This window comes from Nanorana parkeri, unplaced genomic scaffold (genome assembly GCF_000935625.1).
Source record: "Nanorana parkeri isolate BGI_ZX_2015 unplaced genomic scaffold, ASM93562v1 scaffold660, whole genome shotgun sequence".
NCBI classification, from domain to species: domain Eukaryota; kingdom Metazoa; phylum Chordata; class Amphibia; order Anura; family Dicroglossidae; genus Nanorana; species Nanorana parkeri.
The window spans coordinates 656,420-667,993 of NW_017306928.1; the positions used below are offsets into that span (position 1 = coordinate 656,420).

Consider the following 11,574-nt stretch of genomic DNA (forward strand, 5'->3'; position numbering starts at 1 on the left):
ACCCCCCCCCCCCCCCCCCCCCCTCCTGGTCCAGCCATCACCCACACCAGCCTCACCTGACTCCTGCAGCACCTTCTACGTCGTGGCATTATCAAAAACAACTCTAGTATGTATTCTTATTAAAGTGCTGATGTTATAACATGATATTGTATGCTGGGACTTCACAACTCCTTTAAACAAGCTTGGACCACCTCTAGCTTACAGATAAGAACGGACTCTTGCTTTCATAAATAATTTTGTTTATTTTATTACTAAGCAATTTATGTTTTGCTTAGATAAAAAATGGTAAAGGATTTTATTTTGATTCCTGTCCACTTGCATGTAAAAAAAAAACAACTTAAAAAATGGTATTAACAAACAAGGGTTTGAAAATGGCGTGACATTAACATGTCATTATTATGGCATGCTATTTGTAAGCCCTGCTGGTACAAGCAACATAAAGTTCACAGTAACTATTAACGAATGAATACAGGCCCACTGGCTGGGCTATACAGTATGAAAGCAGAGGAGATGATGGCATAGCCCGGGCACTGTGCCCTCATACTCCTCCTCTTCTTCCCTAAGTGCTGACACAGAATACATAGCCCCTAATAGCAAGCAGCATGGGAGCACAGCTGCTCATGGCTTAGTTGACACTCACAGATCTTTGCCAACAAACATTCACAGGCCAATTACATTAATTAACAAGGGAAGGGAAAGGGGAGTGAAGATCGGGGCAGGTTTGGAGATAATGTGCAATGAATGAGGACAACCAAGAAAAAGCGTTCTGTATGAGTCAGGTTCATGCTGTGCGATGTGGCACCAGCAGACATTAAGTACACCGCATCCAAGAAGAAAAATACGTTTATTCAATAAAACAGTGAAAAGATCAAAAAACGAAATGCATAGCAATCAGTAAAAATCGAACCCTGTGTTGGCTTCAGTGAAGTAAATGCTGACTGTTTGTTATCAGTTACCGCACCTTTCTTAATGCACTGTTTAGCAAATAGCATAAAGGAGTGGGGCCAAGCATGACTTTTAGGTAAAAAGTCAAGTATTGCGTATAACTTTAACAACCTTTACCTCTGTATCTGATTTTTATGAGGTTTTTACTGAAGCCAGACTGCTTATGCAGTTTAAAATGTTCACAATTGTGACAGGTTTACTTTTGCAACATTGTCCTTTAATGAATTCCCTCCACCCCCCCGAGTGCTGACCACTGGGACAAATATTTCCTTCCTTATCCCACATCCAGTGCTGCACAGCTTTTTCTGCAAAGGCATCCCTTTTGGGTTTTCCTCTCAGTGCACATGTGCGCCACGGCCCTATTCATTTGTATGGGTAACAGGTACTCTGCTGAAGGACACCATGAGCAGGGCTTACCCATAGATATGAATACGCTTGTGGAGGAAGGCCTGGCAGGGGCAGTTTTACAGGAAAACCTGTGATGCACCGGGAGGTGGAAGAGGAAAAAAGTACTTGTCCAAGTGGGCAGCACTTACAGAGGGCGGGAATTAAAGGCTTGTTCGTGACCAGTATTTTTGTGCACCCAGTCAACGCCAGTCACTGCAAGGACACATAAGGGTATATTCACTAAGTTGCCGTAGACAGCCGAGTGAATGACCGACCTGAAGCACCATAGACACCATAGACATCACAGTCTCTTCTCTTGCCTCCTCCGTTGTAGTCTTCGGCCCTGCCTCTTCCATCTCCGCCCTTTCTCCGTCCCAGTCTCCTCCTGCTCCCCCTCCCTCAACTTGCCGCCGTCCCCGTTGACATTAGGCAGCCAGGCTGCCGGTTTCTGTGCAGCCCGGCTGCCTAAATGTTTTGGGGGGCGGCATTTTGCCGCTCACCTGGAATCTGCCACCCGAGGCAAGCGCCTTGTTTGCCTCGCAGGAGATATGCCCCTGATCAGGTCCCCACTAGTGATTGACAGCAGCAGAGGGCAGGTACAATAGCTAGTTTGCTATTGGCTATTGCAAATTGAAATAGCCAATAGGAATCTAGCAATGCATTCCTATGGTGAAAATGTATTTATTTTTCTATTCTGACACGGCACTGACTGAGCCGCTCAACCAAGTTTGGGAGCTGTACTGGCTATAGTGAATCGCCTGTGCAGCAGCCCTTCGGTTCTACTGAAGCGAAGGGGTCCTGGGGCCGAAGCTAGCTGAAGGATCGGCCGAAGCTACGGCTAGATCCTTCGGCTGCTTTGTGAATAGACCCCATAGCAAACAAATGTTTTCCATGTGCCCTGTTCAAACCCTAACTCTGCCTCCAGGTGGGTTTGCGGTGCTAAAAAATGTAGACATGCACATTTGAACAAAAGATCGTTTTAGCATGCAAGTTGGTGTGAATAAGCCCTAAAGGACAATTGTAAAAAGATACAGTAGTCAACTAAGTGATGAGAGTTCACCTTTCATACTGCAAGTGGTATTTCTAAGAGTTCACTGGACACATTCCCATATTTATTTTAATACATTATGCAACTGGCCAAATCTGATCACAGGCAAAGCATATGTGAAACCTCCTTTAGATTTACCAGCAGCTGTGTACAGTGTAGGCCTACCTGATTGTATACCAAGTTATTGGATTGTTTAGGTTGGCTCTTATATGACATAGGTGTTGGTAGATCTCAAGAAGATTACAACGAGAATGTGCAATCACATTTCAATGTTTATGGCTGGCTTTGGGCTGGCTATCTGTAATAGAGGAATACATGGATAACACAAGATCCCAGTTAAACAGGATGGTGTATGATTTATCTGTTCCCTAAACAGTGCAGGGTGTTAATTACAGTGTAAAAGGTATAGTGCTACAGTTCCTTTTCTAGAATATGTCATGGCTGTTTTGTGTAATATTGTGTAAAGTAGGGTGTCTGCTAGCTTTGTCAGGGGTGCCTTAACATTTTCTCTAAAGGGGGAATCTGATGTGAATCTTATTCACACAGACATGGACAGACATACAGCATGCACACCCATGCAGAAACCTGTGCCCAGGAGTACAATCCAATCTTGCAGACTCAAGCTGAAAAATCATGAGTGGGTCTCATAAAACTGTCAGTAGGCTTTTTTCACTGCAAGCTGGTGCAGTAAATTAAAACAAAACAGGCAACATACTGTGTGTGCTAAATCTGCCATATGCCCAAGGGTTACTGTAGAATTTGTAGAATGCCAGCTATGTTATCGACTGGGACATTTCAACTGGGTTGTACATTATTCCTTAGGTGGCTTTTTGAGTAACTTAGTACAAAGTGAAATGAAAATGTGTAAAAAAGCAACAAAACACAGCAACTCATCAGACTGAATTGGTTCACTCATTTGATTACAACAAATAAATAAAATCTTGACTGTCACGGGTTAATGTCCTTTACATTCAATGCTTAAAGTGCAACTGAAGCCAGACATTTTTTTCTAATTTTGTATATAGTGAAAGGGGATTAGAAATGTGAATTTTTTATTGCTGTCTGTGTTCCCGTTAGGAAGATTTAACATCTCTATTTCTCCTGCTGACTGATCACTGAAAATGAAACAAAATGCCAAATGTTGGGCGCTCACTAGAACAGGAATAGATTGGAAATCTTCCAATAGGGACACTAACTCTGGTGACCCTGCTGACCACCAGGGATTTCACTCAGTTCCCTCCCACAACGTCCTGTTGTAGCTATCGGATAGCAAGTGAAGGTAAATCTCTAAAATGAGACACAGGGTTATAACCCTTATTTACTCTACTCGACCCAAAAACTGAAAAAAATGTTTGTTTCAGTTCTACTTGCCAACTCATCTTAAAAATGTATGATAGCATTACAGCCTTGGATCAGTTACTAGCTTATCTTCTGAACAAATGAGGATGCTGCAATGATCTACTGATCATTTTTGCAATTCTTTGCAGGCTCCAATGCAAGAAAATAATAAATGCACATGCGCATTATTATGTTTTCCAAAAGGTGAACAATGTCTTAAAAAGAAAGCTATTGGCCATTTTATATTGCAATAGCCAATAGCAGGCTGGCTTTTGCTCCCGGCCACTGCCTGCCATGTTTACATTCAGCTGCCTTAGCAGGTAGCTGTCCTTCCCTGGCTAAAACTATTGAAGTGAAAAGGTGACACCTGGGGCCTAACAAACCCCTAATGTCCCCTTAAAGAGAACCTGTCATCTCCAATGCGCTATCACATAGGGGCTTGTGAGCCCCTCCATGTTATAGCAATGAAGTTAAGTAAAATAAACAAATAAAAAATACCAAAAAGAAAAATGTAAAGTCCCCCGACCCCGTTAACGTGCACATACTAACAAAACACAAGTTGGGTGCTTCTACGTAAAAAAAACAACAATCACGCTACACACGTCAGGTATCGCCACATGCAATAGTGAGAGCAATAATTATCGGGCCAATATTCATGAATAAAAAGCTGAGGTTTCGACCTGACAAATTTTTTTTAATGGGACCCCAAGCGCACCTCCTGCCCACAGTGTGACCGCCTGCACTGGAACGCGGGGTACCACAATGCAGTGCAGTGCGATTGCAAAAAATGTGCATGCAGTTTTATTCTGAAGTAAACTTTATGTTTGCAACACTCCATTAATGTATTTTATTTTAAATAAAAGAGGGGTTTTTTTGGGATCCGATTCATCAAAAAATATAATTGGCCAACAAATAATTATGAACATAATTGTTAGTTGCAGCCCTACTAGCAAATTCAATGTGCTGTTAGGATTAACAGTTCATTATAAAATAATTTTTGAGCTTTCTATTGGGAAAAAAAGAAGCAATAAAGCAGTACAGAGCAATGATGGTGTGCAAAGTGTAGCACATCGTAGCAATCAGAAATCCTGTGTTTGCCCACCCCAGTCAGCTGAAATCTGAACGGCTGCAATGATTTATCATTCTCATCACAACACAACCATTTGTATTGTTCATAGAATAATCCTAGGAAATGCATCAAACCAACTGCAATCTGCAGGAGGTCAGGAGCATTATCTGACTGGTCTATTGGTTGCTATGGTGATGTTACTCCAGCAAAGGGAAGGATGCAAGACAGTACCAAATCCTGCAAGGTGGGCAATTATTAATAAATGAATAAAAAAATTAAAACCAAATGCTTTAACACTGCCAACATCTAGGGTTTAATGAGTGTGGCTGGCAGATGATGGCAATCTATAAAGTTTGGATAGAAATGATAGAACCACAGGGACCAGTGGAGGGCCTTGCTAATCGTCCAGGCCAAGGATTACATTCGGATCAGTGCCTAGAGCTTTGCAAGTTTTAGCAAACAGGTCAACAGACAGGGATGTATAAAGCTGTTTTCTACTGGGTTTGTTCTTTTGTGTTTTTGCAGACTCCCTGACACGGTCACTTTAAATGTTATTAAAGGAGACCTATAGTAAGTACCTTTGGCAACCACTCCTTTAAAAAATATTAATAAAAAAAAAAAAAGTCACAGGAATAAGCGCAAATAAGAAGTAGGGATTAGCTTGACGTTTCGGTCAACAATGAGTTCGACCCGAACCCAAGCTCATCACAGTTCATTGAACAGAAGAATGATTTGGCCAGTTCCCTTGCTAAACCTTCCCTGTGTGTCCTAGCAACCAATGATGCCATTAGTTCACACCTCCATATAACCCCCTTCTCGTTTTAGTGCATGGTGTTTTTATTTACATATGATAACTGCATGTGTCACAACGGTGTGGGGACATGAAACCCTTGTCGCCATGGTACTTGTAATACGGCATAGATAATTGAACTTTGTTTTCATGCATCAGCTGGCAGCTTTGGATACGACAGGGTACACCTGGATAGAAAAGTAAAGCTGTGGCGCAGCACTCACTATAGGTAATGAGAGAAAGCTGCAGCCTCCTCCACCTTCTAATTCATATCACTGATCAGAGTAATTATCAGAGAGATGAGCTTCCACTGTGAATAGCTTCCAATTACACAATTATTCTCCAAGACAGAATTACGAATAATGATTTCACTATATTACCTTATTATCATATGTCAATCATCATTATATAGCATAAATTGATAGTCTTATACAGGGTGTTTTTCTTCAGAACACCATCTTATGAGTAGCTCAACATCTTTACAGACACATTTCCATTAATGTAATGATGATATTGTCTAATCTAAAACCGATTCTGAGCCTTAAGCCTGTCTACACTAGTGCATTGCAGTATCACGCAGTCAAAATGTATAATACTGCAATGCATGGTAATGCATGGAGCAGAGTCTGATGTGTTGCTGTGCTATTCATTTTGAATGCACCACGACCACCTACACAAGGCACCAGTTTGTTTAAAATGAATAAGCTGCTCAACACAATGCATTAAGTATGCAGGAGCTACTTCAATGCACTGTTGTGAGCGGGTTTTATTAAAAAAAAAATCTTAATTGTTAGGTGCAATAACCCATAACATTCAAAAATTTATCTTGGACTGGTCTGACTGCGCAAATTCTAACTGGTTCTACTCTTAAAGTAAATCTGTACTTTGCTATAAAAAGCGAAGCAATACATTCACTTAAAGCTGGCACCCACAGCAGCGTATGCCAATCTAGTCTTCACTAGCGACAAACAAACCGGGTAAAGTTTGGTTTGCTGGATATTTGCCAAACCCAGTGGGCAATCTGTAAACCCCATTGAATTCTATGGGAATCAAATTTTAAGCCCAGTTTGCAAGCGCTTTTTAAAAAAAGGGTGAAAGCAGCTGTGCACTGCCTTAGGGGACATGTACCAAGGAAAAAAAATTGTTTTAAAAATACCGTTCCGCAGAGTGCAGGCCCAAAAATATAAATCAATAAACTATCGCTGATGAAATACAGTTTCCTGTCACCTTTGCTTTGCTTGTAAAAAATGGCGTGGGTTGCCCCTTTAAATCCATACCAGAACCTTATCCAGGCAGCCTTGCTAGTCAAGAAAGGGAACAAACAGCGCAAGTGCACCCCCTCCTCCTCCTAAAGCTTAACAGGCCACATACCGTCAACACTTGGAGGGTATCCTGCAAGGGAGGTTGGCGAAGCCTCTTTCTCTGGCAAGGCACTCTGTCCCCCTGTTGATGATAACAAGGACCTCATCCTCACATCCCTGGTCCAGTGAATGTATGTGCCACTGGTGAGGCTAGTAATAAAAAAAAAAAACTGTTTGACCTGCATGGCCAAATTGCAGGTTCACTGTGTGAATTAGCACTTAGAGGCAAGCTTCAATCAAAACTATTTTATTAGTTTTAGATAGTGTGGAAGCTTTGGAACCATTGTCAGTTATTCCCTTACAGTTCTGTCCGACAGCCTTCACCTGGAGAGGAAGTGGAAGTTTGGCTGCAGTTAGCTTTCAGGCATACAAAAAAAAAATGCTCAAAAAACCTTGGGTGTGCACATTGCTTCCTTTACTGGTACAGCTAGTGTACGCAGCAAAATCACTGGAATCAGCTGTTAGTGTCTCAGGTGAGCAGACAGCAGTTCCTGTGTAAATGAAGCCCACAAATACTGTTTATAGGCTCCACTGATAAATAAGAACAATATTATTGTTATAATGTATTAATCCAGGCTAGCTAATTTTGTGCACATTTGATCCACTTATGTTTCAAGGTAAAATATAATTTATATAATTTTTTTAAGCTCTTTTGGCAAAAGCTGCTTTAGGTGCCTTAGTATGTGTTCATAGTAAGTTTTTTTAAACATAGTTTAAGTTACAATTACCACTGTTACACAGTAAAACCGTTAGAGATTAGAGGACTTGGATAGTAATATTTACATGAAAACAACAATAGGAACTTGAAATACACAGTTTACATTTGCAGATTGCATGGTTGCTACAAACTTGAATCTAACACATTTTTGTAGGATTTGTGTGTGTGTGTGTGTTGTCATCAAGTTGTATTCCCTCTGCCGTTAAAAAATAGTTAGAAATAGTTTGGAAGGCTTCAAGGAGGTTTTGTCTACCTGAGCTCAGTGCTGATAACTGACACTCAACCCAGGTTGCTAGAAGGGAGAAAAGTGTAAATTATTGTAATTATGACAGCACATGTTTTTATGACAGTTGTTAAGTTTATGACAGTTGTTAAGTTTATGACAGTTGTTAAGTGTATTTTATCAGCACTGACCTCAGGTAGGGGATAAAATAGCCTCACAGCCTGACAGGGAGGAAATACAAGTACATGTCAATAAGCCTGAAAGGTGATAATACACAGTTTATGAGTGAAGATTTAGAATAGTTCAAATGTCCATTAGGGACAAACCCTATTTAAGGCTAATTAAAAAGGAAAAAGGAAATGACAGTACATACATTGTACAGCACTGTGGTCCAGCCCTCCATGGTTATACACTGGAAGACGGTCAGCACCGCAAATAGGATGTTATCGAACTGAGTAATTCCATCATTGGGTCCAATCCATTCCTTGCACTCATACCCATCTGGGCATCTAGGAACACCACATGGGAGAGGAGGGTCCATTGCATCCCATCCTACAAAGATATTATGGTCTGTGAAGAAGGAGATTCCACCATATTTATGGCTATGATTTTTTTAAGTAACTAATAGCCTTTGGGTAACATTATTAAGTTCACAAGAATGTATTTTTTCTCTGCATTGATTCATCATATCCATGGAAAATTGGTCAATTCAAAAAGAATAAAGTACATTTTTTTTAAATATATATTGTTTTTTAAAATATATTTTTTAGATAGTATGGGACTAAACACAGGAACCACTTTGGTAAGGGTCGTCAATTTAATGTGCATGTATAGCCAAAACTTTTTTTTAAAAATGTTTTGTATAAAGTAGAGAAGGATTTGAATTCATGTGAATTTTGCTGTCTTTGTACTGCTGGGTAGATTTCCTTTCACTTTCTGTCCCAGAGATGTAAAAAGAAGTTAGAGGAAGTCTCCCAAAGTGAGGGGAGTTCCCTTCTTAGGCAGTTGTCACTAAAACAGTCCTCATTGAAAGATTTCCCCCTAAAGCTGGGCACACATGGTTATATAACCGGAAAAAATAAGACAGCTTCCTCCATCCATGCTAAACAGAGTGAATAAACAAATCTAGCGCTGTGTACATTGTATTCTGACAGCGGCTCCAACCATTGTGTACATTATTCTGACAGCAGCTCCGACTGTTGTGTACATTTTATTCTGACCCTTCATCATCCAGCATCACAATGTTTACCTGTTGAAGGGACCCTGTGTGGCACCAAAATGTTGTGATTTTTGTGATACTATGACCAAGTGTCAATAAAGACTTGTTGATTTGTCACTGCAGCACCCCCAAGAGCTCTACAGGGACTTATCGTTTAAGCGTGCAATGGGATGTGTACAATAGCCCAACAGTTTGGTATCATGGTCCCTCAGCAAAAGTTAATCTAATGAGCGATTTCTTTCAAGGGTCATCCTGGTCATCATGTGGCTTGGAACCTCTGACTGTCAGTGACAGCCAACATCCAGCACTAAGCCCAGTAGCTGAAACAATCAGCTCCTTGGACTTTGCTCTTGCTACACAGCACTCCATAGGAGAGCTTGGAGCAGATCACTGTAAACACAATGTTTCCATTTTGAGAGAGATGTATTTCCTGTTTTATCTCTGAGGAAAGGAAGTGAAGGCTAATCTCCCTAATAGGCACACAGACATTAACAAAAGCCAAACAGAGGTCCTGACCCCTCCCACAAACAAAACCTGACCTATTAGCATAACAATATGGTGGTTGTCAGTGTTGACTCGTTTTTGAAGGTGTATCCTTTGAAGCTATAATCTTTATCTTTCCATCACTATCAATCTTCAATACAGAACAAGAATATGCAAATGTTGTGACACCTATTGTGCAAATATTTGTTCTGGTTTAGAATTTCAATATGTAATGAAGCAGGGATGATGTTGGCAGCCCGGAGCTTCTTCAAGAACAGGCCATTAATGGCACATTTTACATTCCTTTCCTGACCAATTGCCTTTAAGTACAATATCCCATAGAAGCCAATAATTAATTCTGCCTAAATCAGGCCAAGAAAAGATTCATTCTGATTGGTTGTCATGGAATACTGCTCTTAAGAATTATTAAAAGAGACTGGGTATTTCTTTACTATCACTACCTCCTAATGAACAAATACAATAATTTAGCAACAACAAATTATTCACCCCCCGTGTGTGTGTGTAAATGACAGACATATTTGAAGGTTATTGCCACAATAAGCACATAACAGACATATTTCTTCTCATATGATGGTGCAGAGCCTACCTGATTGATTCCTGTAACAGGCTTTGTGCAGCTTGCCACTGTAAAACTCAAGTCCAATAATTGCAAACATGAGAATGGCAAAAAAAAGCAGCAATCCAATCTGTAGCAGAGGTACCATCGCTTTCATGATGGATTTCAAGACAATCTGTAAACCTGCAGGAGAGATACATGGCACAGTGCTGACAGCTTAATACAGATTAAAGATACAGGTGCAATATCAACGGCCAGTCGTTCCCTGAGTTGCTACATTTACAGAGCTCCGTAGAAAGAAATTTGCTTCCAGGTCAGCTATTAACATAAATGCACAACACAAAGCAGTCCAACACTTGGCCCCACTAGCCAGCAAGAGAACTTGTCTTATCTGTTTCTAAAAAAAAAAAGTAATATCATTTGACTTGGTATCAGCCTATATAAGACACTGTACAGCATGGGGAGAAAAGAGCAGAGTGCCAAAGAGATGAGCTCATTGGTGTGCTGCTTCTATTTTCACTGTCCAGTCACAGGGTGGGGGTGGAGAACAGACTTGAAAGTAAACATGAAACTGCGGGAAAGACCAGGTCCCCCTCCTTCCAGGCAGGACTGTGCTTTCTGCCATAGATGTGTAAACCACAGGACTGGATGGACAAAAATACACATTCTTTTGTTGGGCATATCAGCTCTTGTATATGCATTTGATCTGTGTATGTAGCTGTTTGCCTGGTGTACAGCTTGCTGTAGAAACAGATTAGGCAGGTCCTCACTGGCAATGGAGGCTTAGTGTCCAGAATTCTTGTATTGTGCAGCTAAGGAATAATCCCATCCAAGGTAGTTTAAAATTAAGTAAAGAGTTTACTAATTTCAGCTTTTTTTCCAATATTCATTACATGACACAAGATAATTGTTTATGCTATATCAGGTTTATGCTATAATACATATCTCACTAATGAGAGTAGGACTGCATGAAGAAGCTTGTGGACACAGCATGAAGCATTCACATAGGTTTGAAAATGGCCCCTCCCATTGTGCAAAGTCACTTAACAGAACAGACCAGTTTACAGCTGTATCAGTTCAAATGAAAAGGTCTGGGCAGAAAAAAAAACTTTACAAAAACACCAAAAAAGTTTTAAATGATGACAATGTTGCTTCACTAAAGTGAAGAAGTGAAACTTACTTGGAATTCCCGAGACCAGCTTGAGTGGTCGGAGAACACGCACTGCCCGCAATGTTCGCAGGTCCACGTGAGTATTAAAGTGAGTTCCGGCTGTGGCTAGAATGCTGCAACAAAAACAGAAAAGCATTAACAAACTGAACTTTTAGGGGATAATGCTGAGTTTAAGCTACAGGAATGTTTACCTTATCACTTTAGAGATTACGGCATTTAAAGCAGTACTAAACACTCAAACATTC

The 11,574-nt window shown here is 40.6% G+C and overlaps 1 protein-coding gene across 1 annotated transcript in view; it reads right to left on the minus strand.

Moving 5' to 3' along the window:
* CACNA1E (calcium voltage-gated channel subunit alpha1 E) overlaps window positions 1–11,574 on the minus strand; it is a 280,243-nt gene that overhangs the window by 93,028 nt on the left and 175,641 nt on the right. The window contains 3 exon segments of the mRNA XM_018563377.1: window positions 8,253–8,431; window positions 10,189–10,341; window positions 11,339–11,442. Of these exon segments, the coding sequence (XP_018418879.1) occupies window positions 8,253–8,431; window positions 10,189–10,341; window positions 11,339–11,442 (436 nt within the window).